Source organism: Epinephelus lanceolatus, chromosome 2 (genome assembly GCF_041903045.1).
Source record: "Epinephelus lanceolatus isolate andai-2023 chromosome 2, ASM4190304v1, whole genome shotgun sequence".
NCBI lineage: Eukaryota > Metazoa > Chordata > Actinopteri > Perciformes > Serranidae > Epinephelus > Epinephelus lanceolatus.
In genome coordinates, this window is record NC_135735.1 from 3467686 (window position 1) to 3484326 (window position 16641).

The window sequence follows — 16641 nt, forward strand, 5'->3', positions numbered from 1 at the left end:
CAGCAGACAGCCTGTCACTCAAAGTGTCCCGCCTTTGATTATGCAGAGCTTTATGCCTTAATAAAATGTAAAGTGGTGAGTTATAAAAAAATTCAGCCCCTGTACAGTTGTCATTTTCCAAAACCATTTTTTGTACCAGGCTGTAAACATGTTTATTTCTGCTGTAAAGTTGGGCATTTTAACATAGGGGGCTTCTGGAGCCAGCCTCTAGTGGCCATTCAAAGAACTGCAGTTTTTTAAATCAATGCTTTTATTGCTTTTTATTGTCCAGATGTTACTAAACATTTACATAAACCAACACAACTTGCGCAGCATCACTGTCATTATGTTGTGTGATCAAACTGCACATTTTGGAGTGGCCTATTATAGTGACCATCCTGAAGCACACCTGTGCAGTAATGACGCTGTTGAATCAGCATCTTGATATATCACACCTGTCAGGTGGATGGATTATCTTAGAGAAGTAGAAGTGCTCGTTAACACAGATTTAAATTAACTTGCAACCAAAATTTAAGAGAAATATATTTACTCAGAGCATGAAAAAAGTCTTTAACGTATACCTTTAAAAAGTGTTGCGTTTTTTTATGTGTGTGTGTTTCTGAACTGGATGGCATAATGGTTGTTTACACCCTTGCAACACATTCTCACTGCGACCTCGTCACATGTCGACATTTGGTCATGGACTTTCCATGTCCGGAAATGACGTCCAAGGTACCCTGGGTGTGTTGGTTGTTGACCCTCTGGGACGCTCTGTCAACTTCAGCCTGTTACATGCATTGTCTGTTTTCAAAATACACTTCTGTTTTCACAGGAAATGTACAGTTTGCATACAGTCTCTTTCACAATAAAAGCACTATGTTGGTACAACACTGCAAATTGACGTTTTTTTTCCTTCAACAACAAACACATGTGGTTGGGTTTAGGAAAAGCCAAGGTTTGGCTTTACAGTCTTACAGGAAGTGAACACTGGCCTCCTGGATGAAAGTCGGTGGTTGTTGGACCCATCCGCCACCCTGCGCGCCCCACTTGGACTTGTGCTGCCTTTACTTTCGTTGTGGTCCCGTCACGTTTCCCCCAGGAGCTGCTGGGTAACCAGCCACATATCATACCGTCGTGAACGGATGCCTTTTTTTTGTCGGTGTCTGACGCTGGAAGTCACTGACCAAGCACAGGATTCTGATGACTTTGAAGTGAGACATGAAATAAAAGAAGAGTTAAAATGTCGTTTTCTTAATTTTATTTTATTTTATTTTGTGATTTATATTCTTTGTGCAGTTTCTATGCACTGTCGCTCTATTTCCAAAAAGGCTTTAACAGGCCCTGAGATGTAAACTGTCATTAGATATAAGGGTATCGACTATATGAGTGAAACATGAGCAAACAATCAACGTCCTCAGTCCCAGAGTTGCGTTCTTCTTCACAAACCTGCAGTGATCAAAGTGCAGCAGCTCGGTGAAGCGCCTCCTTCTCCTCCCTCCTGCGGGACGGATCCTGGAAGTACTTCCCTCTGTGTTTGATGTGGTCTGCTCAGTAATGTCTCTCCCTGCTCTCAGACCACAAACACTTACCTGTGACAGGACCAGAATACTTTATCGCATGTCAAATAAGTGTGAGTTGGTTCAGCGTGGAGCCGCCGGCTTTTCTGTTTCCATGCAAACTGCCATGTTAACACGCAAACCCACCACCCAGTGTCAGCCCTGGAACTGCTTTCACTTTGAGGCTACTCCTCCGTGAACTGTTTGGGGCCTTCGTTACTGCACATACAGACTTTTTTAACTGCTCCTGGAAACAATCATTTCACCCTGGATCTTTTCAGCAGTTTGTTTCACTCAGTTATGATAACAGTGTATTCAGAGGCATGGTGCTGCAGTGGGTAGCATTGTTTCCTCACAGCAAGAGGGTTCATGGTTCGAACCCCGGGGTGAGGGAGCCCCTGTGTGGAGTTTCAGCGCGGGTTTCCTCCAGGTGCTCCAGCTTCCTCCCACAGTCCAAAGACATGCAGGTTAACTGGTGACTCTAAATTGTCCGTAGGTGTGAACGTGAGTGTGAATGGTTGTCTGTCTCTATGTGTCAGCCCTGTGATAGTCTGGTGACCTGTCCAGGGTGAACCCTGCCTCTCACCCAGTGCCAGCTGGGATCATATTCGAGTAAAAGTAGTGTTACTTTAAAGAAATCTTACTTAAGTAAAGACTATATTTCCAGCCCAATCTCACTCCCAACTCACCAAATACCAACGCTTGGTCAGCAGCCCTCAGCATCAGACACTGATGCATCAAAGCACCCTTTAGTGTTATTATGAGACCCTCTGGGCAGCCGGATTTTTTGACACTCTGAGCAACTAAAGAGAACACACATTAAACACACATTGAACATGGCTTAATGGAGACAGTTTCAAACACTAATCAGCTTCACTATAACTCGCAGCATTCACAGACAAACACTTGTCTTTATCTGGACACATTTTCCCCACAAATACAACATGCTAATTTTATTAGCACAAGCCTATGGCATTTTACATTGTATACATTAGCCTAGCGACTAGCAGAGATTTCCTCTGCTCATATGAAGACTTAAAATGCTATTTTTGTGGAGGCTTTATTGTCTTCACAATTTATTGTTTCTTATCTGTGAAATTAAAGTAAAAACTTCTTTTGTTTCCACTGAGGGAAATGGTGCACTTCAGGCTGCAGCTCCTGCTTTAGAAAAAGTTCTGACTTTAACCTGGAAGACCACTGCTTGGGTCCTGTGTGAAATCGTGTCCTGTTGGGGGTCCCCAGAACTGTTACGTCTGCATGTAGTCTTGACTGATTAACCAAATCCAAAGCTACAAAGCTACAAAATTTTAAGATGTTTTTAGTTTTTTTTTCTCAGATGAATGTCAAATTGCCTTTAAAAGGCTGAACAGAGTAAAAACACTATTTATCAAATAATATAAATGATTGAAATTCACATCACTCCATACATTTAGTATGAAGCGGGCTATATAGAAGAGTGTGTGTGTGTGTGTGTGTGTGTGTGTGTGTGTTGAGGATATCAGGTGAAAACATCAACAGACAGAGAGGCACATGGACCGAAAAAAGGGAAAGCCTGGTGTAACACACAGCAGCCTGCTGTACGTGTTACTTACAGGTCAGAGACAGACTGCATGTGTGAAAGGGGTTGTAGTGTATGTCAGTGTGGTAGTGTGGTGTGTTTGTGTGTGTGTGGTGGTGTGTGTGTGAGTGTGTGTGCTGAGGGTCTTTGTCTGCTGCTGGTTGAGCTGGCGCTGGCAGGCCTGTGGGAAAGGATTAGACTTTCACGCCTTTTCGTCCACACTGAAGCCCCATCAAAGACATTCCTTGCATAACAAATCAATGAGTACTGTCACACACACACACACACACACACACACGCACACACACACAGATACTCCTGTTAATCATTAGCCAAACAATAACTTTTCAGGATTCAGACAGAACTTTCTTGTTCTCTGCTTTAATGTGGGCAGCAGGAAATTAGTGGAGTTCACAAGTTGAAACATAAACATCATTTGTAGATGTGTATTTTAAAAAGAACATGAAATCATATCCAGATATCAGCGTTACTTTCATTAATAAAAACTGTGACTAAATGTGTTTTTTTCATGACTAGGACGACACGATGTCATTAAACTGTGAAAATATTAACATTCAGTATTGTTGAAGAAGAAAAACTAATATCTCTGCTTTTGTTGACAAAGAAAAGTTGGAATATTATCAATAATTTTATTGATTTATTTTTTGTTCAATGCAGCAGTTTCATTTCCTGTGATGCATGGGCAGGATGGATGACACCAAACTCTTTTTTGAAAATTCAATATGACACCAATATCTTTTGTTACATTTTTAACGTCAATATTAATCAGAAAGACTTTGGACTCTTATGTTGGACAGATGTTAAACTTTGGTTGGAATGAAAACTGAGTTGATTAAATTCCCCTGACATCAACACCTGAATTCAACCAAATATCATCGTCTAATGACGTTGGTGGTCCAGCTGGGTTGTTTTAAATGTTTGAAGAGGTTACTCATGTTGCTGTGGTGCTTTCTTGTCATAATTAGTGCATCTTACTATATTTTTATCTACAGGGTGACGAGTAGCATCACACCTTCTCATACCAGCTAGGGTTGCAGTGATATACTGGTTTTAACCTCTTGCACTCCACCCCCATTTTATAGCATAAACGCCTAAAATGACATACCCAAATTAAAATGTCTCTAGCTTCTGAACCGCTCTGACTACATGCATGCATGAGGTCTTGCCAGAAAGAAAACTCTCTGAAGTTTCTTGTTAAAGTGTCAGAAACACTCTAGGTGATACAGAGACAGAGTAATGGGCCCCTGAAGTCACTAAAAAATTGAAGATGCCTAAAATAAAATAAAAAATGATTTTCAGGATGAATAACTGTCTGTGGCTTCATCTGAGCAGGTAAATGACACTTTGGGGCTGTAGGCACACTATCAATGAACATTTGTTTCAAATTTGAAGAAGACTGCTCAAAGTATGACCATTCTACAGTGTTTTTACCATGAAAAGATCCACGCGGAGCTCCAAATGACAAGTCGGTCACTCTTCAAAACAGTACTATCAGTGATCAAACGACACTCAGCCAGCTTCAAACATTGTACCTTATTGAAATCAGGTGTGATTATGATAGCTGATGTTGTTTATGACACAGAAACACCATAAAATATCACCAAATAAAGCCATATGAAACGTCCTACTTTCTAGATGGTATATTTCAGCCAAAAATAGTGGTAGGAGTGAGACTCTTACCTTTTATAAACCAGCTAACTCCCCGCTAACAGCTCCACATAAGATCACAAGTAATTCTTTAACATTTCCAGTTGAAAAATGGCATGACATGACTTGTCACCACTCATCGCGATTTTGGACTTTGTGTGTTTAGGCTGCTCTGGTGCAAAATACATAATAAATAAAAGAAAAACGATGTTATTTTTGAAGAGTCGAGAGCTTCCTGAATCCGGCAATACCAAACATCACATGGTTTGATGATGTAGTGCGCCTGGGAGATACCATTTAACAGAGGAGGAGGATGGAAGCGAGGACGTCGGCGTCCTGGTGGAGTTAGAGAGGTTTTAAAGGCCGTAATATAAAAGTTGACAGTTATCATCTACAATATTGAGAAAAAAAATGCTTTCATTAAGAAAATGGTTTCACATTTCAGTTATAGTAATAAAATGTTTGTTCAACCAACAATAGCCCCTCTGTTTTCATTCCTTTAAAGGTCATTCTGACTGATAATATTAATCCTGTAATAACATGATACCATGAAACCGCAGTATTTTGTAAGATGTTATCGTACTGTGAAAATCTCACACCGTCCCAACACTACTCCCAACTTGTCAAATATTGCTTTTTGGACAGTGAACTTTCACGTCTAGCTTATATGACATGCTAGATAGCCTGGGTGTCTTTTCAAACTACACTTCTGTTTTCACAGGAAATGTACAGTTTCTGCTCGTTGGATGCAAACAGTCTTTTTAAAAATAAACGTACAGCTTCGGTAAAACACCTCTTATTCATGTTTATTCTTGTGCAACAAATGCACGTGGTTAGGATTTGAAAAACACATCATGGTTTGGCTCTACATTCATACGGGAAGCAAACACCGAATTGCGTCATTTTCTACAAACTCAGCATTCATTTTGTATTTCAACAAACTGAGTGACTGAGAACAGCCTAAAATTCTAGGAGAAAAGATAAAAATTGAGAAGGTGACTTTACTTGGAGTAACAACAGCAGGACTTGGGACATAGGAACAAGGTGATATTTGGTTTTATATTGGGTGTATTCCTTAAATTGATCCCATCAGATTACCGGACCAGACACTTCCTGCAAAGTCTGCATTTTTAATCTCTCAGCTTGTGTCTTTCATCACATGATGATAGCATAAAATCTTATGTGAAAAAACTTTGACTAAATGGACAAAATCATTGGTTTTGTGTCGACTAAATTGACTGAAATGTTCAATAAAAGCTGATGACTAAAAAAGACTGAAATGTCAACAGTTTACATCGACTTGTTCAAAAAGAAAGTAACTTTATTAGTTTAAGTCAAAACTAAAATACCCAGACTTGTAGTCAACTACACTGAAGTAAAATTTAAATGCAACAATTTTGTTTTTGTATCTGCCGGGGACCCACTGGTGCATTATCCTGCTGGAAGTAGCCATCAGAAGATGGGTACACTGTGGTCATAAAGGGATGGACACGCTCAGCAACAATACTCAGGTAGGCTGTGGTGTTTAAACCATGCTCAGTTGGTACTAAGAAAATCTCCCCCACACCATTACACCACCAGCAGCAGCAGCCTGAAGCGTTGACACAAGGCAGGATGGATCCATGCTTCCATCTGAATGTGGTTTTTCCAATCTTCTATTGTCCAGTTTTGGTGAATTGTAGCCTCAGTTTCCTGTTGTTAGCTGACAGGAGTGGCACCTGGTGTGGTCTTCTGCTGCTGTAGCCCATCTGCTTCAAGGTTGGACAAGGTGTTGTTGCTTCAGAGATGCTCTTCTGCACACCTTGGTTGGAACCAGTGCTTATTTGACTTCCTGTTGCCTTTCTATCATCTTGAACCAGTCTGGCCATTCTCCTCTGACCTCTGGCATCAACAAGGCATTTTGGCTCACTGGATATTTTCTCTTTTTGGGACCATCCTCTGTAAACCCTAGAGATGGCTGTGCTGAAAATCCCAGTAAATACTCAGACCAGCCCGTCTGGCACCAACAACCATGCCACGTTCAAAGTCACTTCAATCACCTTTCTTCATCATTCTGATGCTCCGTTTGAACTTCAGCACAGACCCATCTGAACCCAGTCAGCATCGAGGAAACTGAGGTGGACATTGTGGATAATTACTGGGCGTGCACATGGACAATAAGCTGGGCTGGACAATAAACACTGATGCTGTGTAGAGGAAAGGTCAGAGCCACTTGTTTTCTCTCAGGAGACTCAGATCCGTCAACATCTGCAGAACCATGTTACAGATGTTTAATCACTGGGTGGTAGCCAGCGTCATCTTCTATGCTTGTGCTGGGGCAGCAGGGTGAAAGCAGCTGATGCTAACAGACTCAGTACACTCATCAAGAAAGCTGGTTCTGCCCTGAGAGTGGAACTGGAGTCTGGAGTGGAACTGGAGTGGAGGTGTCAGAAAGAAGACAGTGCCTCTCACCCCCTGCACGCCACCCTTGAGTCCTATCAGAGCACATTCAGCTGTAGACTGAGACCACTGAGGAGCTCCACAGAACACCACTGGAGATCTTTTCTACCTGTATAACTCCTCCCCCTTCTGTAGAAGGGAGAGCTGATATGAAGACACTGACAACTAACTCGGTCACATAAGTCTTGCCAGGTCACCCCCATCCTGGCATCCTTGCACCGGCTTCCTGTTCACTTTAGATTCCAATTCAAGGTCCTGGTCCTGACATACAGAGCCCTCCACAAAGTAGCCCCCACTTACATCTGCGAGCTCCTCATCCCATATATCTCCAACCGGTCACTGAGGTCTTCTAACCAGGGGCTCCTGGTTGTGCCTCGGACAAGGCTGAAAACTCGAGGTGACCGAGCTTTTCAATCCGTGGCCCCAAAGCTTTGGAACTCCTTGCCCTTGGACCTGAGATCCTCAGCCTCTGTCCACATTTTTAAGATGCAATTGAAGATTCACCTTTTTAGGCAGGCGTTTGGACAATTGTAAGCATTTACATGGATTGTATATAGATTGTTGTTTCGGTTGCACTGTATCTTTGCTGTTTGTACTTGCTGTGTTTTCTATTTATTTAACTGTTTGCATATTTATTGTGAAGCACTTTGACTTCACAATGATTTACTTACTTACTTACAACAATATTCATCTACATTAGGTGCACTATTACTGCTTTTATCATGTGCAAAAGTTTGACATCATGTGCAGTATTATTCTTCAGTATCATGATCACTTGTCAGTGTAGTGCAATATCATTTTCTAAGTCATGTGCAGTACTACTTCTCATTGTCTTATATTCAATGACATTAATTATCAGGTGCAATCTGCTTTTTCAACCATTTAGTTTGTCTTCTTTGTTTTAGTAACTCTTATCTTACTCCTATTGTTACCCTATCAGGCACTGGTTTTTGCTTTTGCTCCTTGTTGAATTTGCCTTCGGAGATGAATAAAATTCTTTCTCTAATACTCTTTTGTTACAAAACAGGACCCAGTGACAGACCCTGACCTGGGGAACCCACTGGTTGTTCTGATTGTGAATCAATAAATTGTAGTTACTGTTCTTGGTGTTATTGTAATTTGAAGCATTCTCTGACAAAATAATTTCCTTTGGGATAAATCAAGTTATATTGAGTTGAATTAGCAATTAGCAAAATGAGCAGTTGAACAGGTGTACCTAATAACGTGGCTGGTGAGAGTAACTATACATTCAGCTGCGCCTGAGATTCTCTGCTAACACATTCAGAACATACAGTGTGAGTTCATTTCATTCAAACCTCCCGTGGACAAGAACAGACAGGCAGTTTTCCAGACTCCATCTAATTCATGTTTTTATTGTGTAGTCGACACAAATATGAATACACTGTTTGTCCCAGTTGCAGACAACTGGCATGAAGTAGACACAACTGTGTGAAATGATTTGTAACAAAAAACAGTCTATGGCTTACCGAGCACGACACTGAATCTATTTACAAACTCAAATCAACTCACTGACAGTTTGAAAATTGGAGCAAAAAGCTTTTTTTCTTTTATAAATATAAAAGGGGGGAAAGGAAAGAAGGCCGCTATGGGCCTAAAGGGGGGATAAAGTCTCTTTCACAGAGACAGCTTAACACTCAACAGAGTTATACATATCCCATTTTCTGTTATGGCACCAGTATCAAAGCATGCCCTGGACTCGCTAGTTTCCATCACGGATGCTTCATCTCAAGCAGGTTGAACAGAGCTAGTAGGCACTGAACCAACAAGTAGAATAGAATAAGAACTAAACAAACAAAAAGACTAAAAATCAGAGATAGATCTTGACTGTCACATGAGGTATTGTGGATCAAAGCATTTCTGTACATTGTCTCATTTTTCCTTGTTTTTTTTGGAATAGTTCGGAAAATCATATTACGTAATTATAAACAAACAAAAAAAAAAAAGGATCACATAGAATCTACACAAAAACAACAAATGAGGATGTCAATAAAACAATTTTCTATGAGAAAATTCAAACCTAGAATGGCAGTATATTGACATTTATATGTATAAAAAAAACACCAAAAATGTAGCAGCAAACAACAGGAGAAAAGCATCGTTTTTAATTCATTACGGTTTTGTCATCTTTTTTTCCTTTTTCTCTTTTTTTTAAACACGTAGCTGGGATTCATTTTCTATAGCAGCGGAATACAAGGAGTGTTTCTCTCCTACTCTCTATCCTTAATGTACAATCAGAAACCTAACCCACAGGGTTCCTACACAGCGGGACGTAGAATTCAGTACTTGTGTTTCCAGAATCAATCTGTCCATCCATCATACCCGGCCGTGACGACGCTGCCGTCCTGTGTAGGAACCCTGACTTGAACTCTACAGCATTAAGACACCCCTCCCTGTTGAGCCTTCACCCTTTTTTGCCACTTTTGCCACCTTTTCAACCCTCGGGTTCGCTTGCCGCTCACACTTTTTTTCAAGCAAGTCCCCAAGAAACGCAGCCCACGTCTTTCAGGTTTGTGCAAAATCATAGTCTCAACACTCCTTTTTTTAGCTTGATCCCCTTCCCAGAATCCATGAGCAGTATTTGAACTGAGGTGAAGCGATGGAGGAGATGCCGTCCTGGCGATTAAGAGGCAGACTGGAGTTTTAGTTTTGCAGATATTTCTGGACGGCAGGGCTGCTCTGGAGACAGAAATAGCTCGACTAGAAAATGCAGGCTAACAAAGAATAAATATGTTTTACTCTATAAAAATAAAGTATTATTTCAACTATAAAAACAATACTTCTTTTTACTTTTACCTCTGGACCTTTAGCTTCCGGCTCTGCACACTGACACCATATTTCTTGAAGTGGAAGAGCAGCTTTGCCTTTGAGAAACATCTGCTGAACTAAAACTCAAATCTGAGACGTAGAAGGCAGCTACAGACTCAAGACAGTGTCGAGCAGCATAAGTCTTGTTTTTAAAAAAGTGTTTCTGCCATACTGGTCAAATCTTTTGTCCCATTAAATGAATCAGATCCAACTGTCTGTGTGTGCTGCTCTGACTCTCCATCACCAGAAGACTCCTGCTCAACCTCTCATTCAATTTTCAGGTTGTTTTACAAACTTAATCACTGTGATTTTTTAGACGACCAGCAGCGCTGACCAAAAGTGCTTTTTTTTTTAAAAAACAAAGTTGGAATGGTTTAGGTATTACTACACAGAGAAAGGATACATAGCAGACTGTGGATTGCTCTGCTTGGTTGTGCATCGATTTGATCTTATCAAATGACAGCGAGCTGATAAAGCAAATGTTGTCAAGGAATGATTCACAAACGTCTGGGCCTTAACGTCAGCAGTCCACAGTCACTAGGGTCATAAAAACAGAGCGTCTCACACTACACTTGGTTTAAAAAACAAAAAGCTTGGAAGAAAAGAGGTATAAGACTAACTGATAAAGAGGTCTAAAATTATATATGATAAAGTGACTAAACATAAGCAAGCAGAGATATATGAATGTTTGCACTGCAACAAGACAAACACAGGACAGGAAGTCTAAACATTAGATAAAACAAAATGAAAACAAAAAAATCCTCTTCTCTTTAACAAAAGTCAGATTTCAGGTGGAGACCTGAAGACAGACTACAAGGACCTACTGTACATGACACTTTGGGATGTTTTAGTAGGCAAGTTGAGTCTGCGGTAATTTAAAGATTCCTAGTTTAATATTTGAGGGAATGACAAAAAAAATATCTGCTAAATGTCTGTTTTGTGGCTTCGACTCCAGCCCACGCACATCATCACTATTCTTTTCTCTCTTGTACATTTCTGTAGTGTTCATTTCTTTTCCCACGATGGGAGGGGACACTGGCAGGAAATGTGACTTGGGGTTTGTTGCAGGGCGGAGGGCACTTTTGTCCCGCCTTGGCGGTCGTAGCGTACAGCGGGCATGTCGGCCATAATAGCAGCCCACCAGGAAGAAGGAGGAGGAGGGGAGTTCAGATGAGGAAACCCCTCCCCAGCCCACCCATCACCACCCTCTGTTGACAACTTTCCCTCGATCATCAGGTCATCATGCGACGCGGACGTCAGTCATTTCAGATGTTGATGTCTCTGACATCTGTCGGGGTGCAGGACAGGTCCACCTCCTCATCCACGCGTTTGGTTTCCGTCGTGTTGCTGTGCTGCTGAGCCTGCCGCAGGCTGGACTCCAGCAGGGACTCGATCTGCTCCTGACACGACCGCAGGCAGTCCTGCAAGCACAGAATCAAAACACTGAGTCACGCTGCTGACATCAAGACACATCAATAGCCCTTTTTACATTGCCTGATCAAGGTGGGTATATCACGCCTTCATACCGCCTCGCTGTGCTATATATAAAGGTACAATCACAGGGTTACAGAGTTGTCTCGCCTTTAATGGGAGGTAGTAACAGCGCTGAAATGGTGTCTGTATAAACAGGCCAGCTGAAACGACGGGACCATGAGCAGGACAGGTGGGACATTTTGATGACGTGTAATGTGTACAACCCACCATGGGAGATTTAAAAAGTAGCTGTTAGCAGTTAGTGGGTAACTCAAAGAAGCAGCCGTAAATGTCTGTAAACTGGGAAAACAGTGAGGTCCAGGAGCTCCTTACTCCGAGCAGAGGACGAGATCAGCCACCATAAAACAGAGACGGTAAGTGATTGTTATAGACATGTTTTGTCATTGTGGTAGTTTATAAAGTGCTACTGACACTGTGGTGTTACATGTCACGCCTGATTCTGTGTTGTCGGCATGCTGTCTAAAATCCTTGGTTCTGTTAAAAATGCAAAGGCGGCATAAAGAAGGGACATAGTAGCGGTGCTATATTGCGATCTCTGTGTAAAAATTGCTAACGTTTTTTCCACATTCAAATATAGGTTTGAGAGACTGTGTCTGGGCTTACCGGGTCACTGCGAATGACCTGCGACAGGAAGTTGGTGAGGTTCTGTGAGGACAGGGAGGCATCTTGGCTCTTCAGGTAGAGACCTTGAACAGCTGCCACCACGCTGCCCGCCGCCACCATGGACGGAGGACTGGCGATGAAGTTGACATCTGAAGAACGGGAAAACCATGTGTTAGAAAGAAGAATCTACACAGCACAGCCTGATGATCATTATAAAACACTTTGATTAAAATATATGAACAAATCTGTGCTTTATTTTATCCAATGAGCTCCTGATCCATGTTCATTGTTGTAAGAGGTGTTTTATATTCAACAAACACTTGATGCACATATTCGTATATATGTTTCATGTATCATGTTCTTGGCTAAAAAAACAAGGGTGACCGAGCCTTTTCTGTTCAGGCCCCAAAGGATTACTGTATTATTATTTTTTCATATTTACTCTCTCGTATGTTGCTTCTGTTGTCCAGTGTTGCATAACATTTAATCTGCTTTTACTGTTAATTTTTTTTTATCACTGTTTATCTCTGGGTTTTTTTGCAAAGCACTCTGTAGCTTTTAAATCGTGCTATATAAGTAAAGTTTATTATTATTATTAGTACTTCTATTCCTTATGCACCATATTCTTCTCTTATATTTTTATTTCTATGTACATGCATTGTGGCACAATGCACATTTTTCTTGCATACTTCTTATTGTGTTTCTATTTTATTATAATTTTCCACGTCTACAGTATTACAGCAAATGTAACGTCTCCCAGTTTCCCCCAATGAATCTGCAACCTGCAGCTTCTCACAGAAAAACAAGACAAAGCATGACTGATTATCCTCACAAAACCCTGCACATCAACCCCTCTTAACATTTATTAACTAGTAATGACAACATGGCTGCCATGATCAGAATAACTAAACCTGAAACTAGTCATCCCAAACTGGGGTTAGAGCTGTTTTTATCTCTAATACATTTCTTAACTTTAATCAACCCTGTCTGGACGCTTGTGTCAGTCAGTAATTGACTATGAAAAGTAAATATAGAGTATAACTAAATACAGATGAGAAAATCCAGGCCACAGCAGATCATAATATACCACAGAACAAAAATGTGAAATATTTCAAAACAGAGAAAATGTATAAATAAGCATCTGTGTATACTGATAAGGTATATTTGCTGCACACATGAAGACAAAAGACCTGCAGACAAAAGATCTATTAAGAAACTGTATCCTACCTGTAGCACAGAGAGCCACGAAGGTCTGGGCGTGTTTCCTGAGGATCTGCTTGGTGGACGGGTAGATCTTCAGCTTGGACAGGAAGTGCTCGATGAAGTCGTGAGGCGTGACTGAAGCCAGGTCCCATTTCAGCTTGTTGAGAACCAGCAGCTCCATTTGCTGTGGATGGACCAGACCAGAGGAATTCACTCACACTGACCCACTCACGTGTAGCGAAAGAAAATGTGCTCCTTCGTTTATATGTGCTGTGACGTTTAGTTCCTTTGTCTTATGTGTCTAGGTTGCACTTTACTTTTTTGGACGGCATCTCATTAAATGTTTGTTTTTTTCTCTTTTGGCTTAAGTGGTCAAAATACTCCAGTTCATACGTTATTATACTAGCTGCACAATCAATGGATCTACTACTTAATTATTATTATGTTGTCTTACTTATCAACTAATAAACGCTGCATACATGTGTTATTATCTGCCCCAATCATCAGCTGTCTCCATTCTGATGGACGCACAGCCATGATAACAGATGCACACACATTTAATATCGCAGCACACACAAAAACAAAGTGTGTGTAGCTCCTCTTAGTCTTTGCCAGCAACCTGCACCTCTGTCTAATGGCCACTAGGTGTCGCAGTAAATCAGCGTTTTCTTGGCAGTCACTGAGACCATTCATGAAATCAGAGAGGCCTTCCAGTCACCATGGGAAAGTCACAGGCAGCCATTCAGACACTGCTGCACCACAGCTACATTTATACTTATTTTAATTTAGAACCAAAGAATTTATCTCTGACATTTCAGCACGTTATTGATATTTTCCGACCACTGTGACACTGACAAACCAGATGAACTGCAACCACTCTGTATTCTGGTCATGTGCTCAACAGTGCATGCTGCTCATGTAGCCTACTGTATGTGTTATGCAACATCCATGTCTGCAGAACTCAATTACCAGCAGCTCTCCGGGCAGGACCGAGTTGTCCGTGTAGATACAGAGTTTCTCCGCCGTTAGGGGAACAGTTTCCTTCATCTTGGATGCTAGAAACATACATGTAGCTCCCAGCAGCTGTAGTCGTGTTTTCCTGGTGGCCTCCACTGATAAAAATCTGTCCAAATAGTTCATAGCCAGCGGAAAAACCTCCTCCTCACATTTCTGTTCCTCGCAGACCTGGGGAGGTGAGAAACACACTCTGAGTCTGCTGCTGAAATTCCCCCTCATACACATCCATTGTTAAGTCTTTGCCCCCAGCTGCATCTATGTCTTATTCCGCACACAGCTGTTTGCAATCAAAAACAGCACTTTGCACAATAATCCCAAAATAAATTAACAGGAATTAAACATTTCATGAACTAATTCACTCGAGTTAAGAGTTTAAATATCCGCTGTGACACGATATTTAATGTAATTTACATGCAACAGAAAACATCTAAAGTCAAAATATGATAAATGCGATTTATTAGAGAAAGTGAGAGTTTTGCAGTAATAAAAAAAATAGTCGGGATTTAGTTTGCAGTCAGTTCTGACTGAGACACAAAGGTGGCGTCGATGCAAGTTTCACTCTCCAATTTCAACTTCGTCATCTTTTCATAAAATATTTATAAATATTTAAAAATTATCAGGGTGCATGTAATTGACATGTAAATGATCCTTATCGAATGCCTGATCGGATGAGAGTGAAAATGTGTCGAATTGTGACACGTATGAATTATAAAAAAATAATTTCTCAGACTGGGCTGATTCACGTGCAGGCGGCGCTTCCTCCCTCGGCGCCGCGCTGCACGATTTCAGAAATTAATACAAAATATAAAACCGCAACGAATTCAATCCAAAAGTTCATGTTAATGTTGAAAAACATCTGATCTATCAAACCCGACTGTTGAAACCCATTTCAGACTTTTACACTTTGACAAAATGCCCTTTTTCCTGAGCGACCTTCACAGACTGCAGCGACTCATGGGAAGCAAAACAAACTTTTCCAATTGACAGCAGCCGAACAAGCTGAAGCAGACACTTTATAACTGTCTCAGGATATAGAAGCATTTGTGGCCCATCTGATCCAGATACTGTCATTGCTGCTGATTTTATAGATTTTTAATGATATTAAAATCCTTCTCATATACGACAACAAAGATGGCGCGTTATAGGCTACTGGCACGGGCCAGACTGCATACGTGTACATTGCTGTTATTTTGGAATATTTTCCCCGTGTTATTACATTTCAATACCTTTTGGAAAATGTAGCTGAAGACATAATCAACAACAAAAGCTATTCATGCTGGAAGCTGTCTGTAGCCAATATCTCCTGTTATAGCCGAAGGACCACCCAGCACTCATGAGGACATACTTTTCAGAGCGTTTATGTAACAGTGAATTAACAGACATTAACCTCTCACAGACTCACAGCTTTCATCTCAAGGCTACTGCAGCATGTTTCATAGGCTGTGAATTAAATCTATGGAGGCGACAGAGCAACAAGTTAGCAGCGAAACTCAGGCACTGAAGTTGAAAGTTGAAGCAACCAACCTCTAACATCCAGGTGGCAACTATTTTCCTCATTTTGGGTACAATTTCTTTCTGAACACACTTGAAGTAGTTTGGAGACGGCAGGTAGTTTTCCTCTGCCTTCAGCATGGTGTGCAGAACTCGGTCGTTGAGCAGGTTGACGTCCTGGTAGGCTCTCCTGATGGAGTCCACCTCGCAGCACAGCAGCTGGTCCTCCATACTCGGCTTACTTTTCTGCCTTTTAATATTATTAGAACGACCGCCGGTGTAAAATCTCCCCCCGTGATAATATCACCGTGTGACTGAGGGAGCAGGCTCCAGCAGACGGGAGGCTACAGGCCGGTAAATGTGTTAAATCACTTTCTTCTTGCTGGGCTGCTGCTGCTGCGTGCTGCTGCTCCTCCGGTGTGCGCGAGCCCTCTGAAGCTCTGAACGCTTCCCTCCGCGAGACAAAAACCCCTGCCTCGCGCTCACCAAACGCGCACGAACACACACATAAAGTTTATCGGCGAGCGCGCGCTGGGGAGGAGGAGGCGGCGGCGGCGGCGGCGGTGGCTGCTGTGGTGGTGGATAGCTCGCTATGACGTCAGCTGTCGTTAGGAGGGAGAAGGGGGGGATCAAAGAGACAAGCAGTCTGCAAGGGAGCGCGCGAGGAAGGGATTCTATTATATACATATATATAAGGAAAGGGAGAGAGGGGAGGGCGCCCCTGCCTCCTCACCCACCTCTGTCCCTTCCTCCTATAGCCTGCTAGCTTCTGAGGAAGAGGTGGGAGGTCCGGGGCTGAGTGAGGGG

The 16641-nt window shown here is 41.8% G+C and overlaps 1 protein-coding gene across 1 annotated transcript; it reads right to left on the reverse strand.

The window, feature by feature from the left end:
* Nucleotides 1-8553: 8553 nt before the first annotated feature.
* Nucleotides 8554-16433, reverse strand: ccnd1 (cyclin D1). Its single transcript, XM_033628128.2, has 5 exons — nt 15868-16433; nt 14296-14511; nt 13351-13510; nt 12124-12272; nt 8554-11447 (listed from the first exon to the last, which is right to left on the reverse strand). The coding sequence occupies exons 1-5, from the start codon at nt 16063-16065 to the stop codon at nt 11292-11294; spliced, it is 879 nt and encodes a 292-aa protein (XP_033484019.1). The 5' UTR covers nt 16066-16433; the 3' UTR covers nt 8554-11291.
* Nucleotides 16434-16641: the final 208 nt, after the last annotated feature.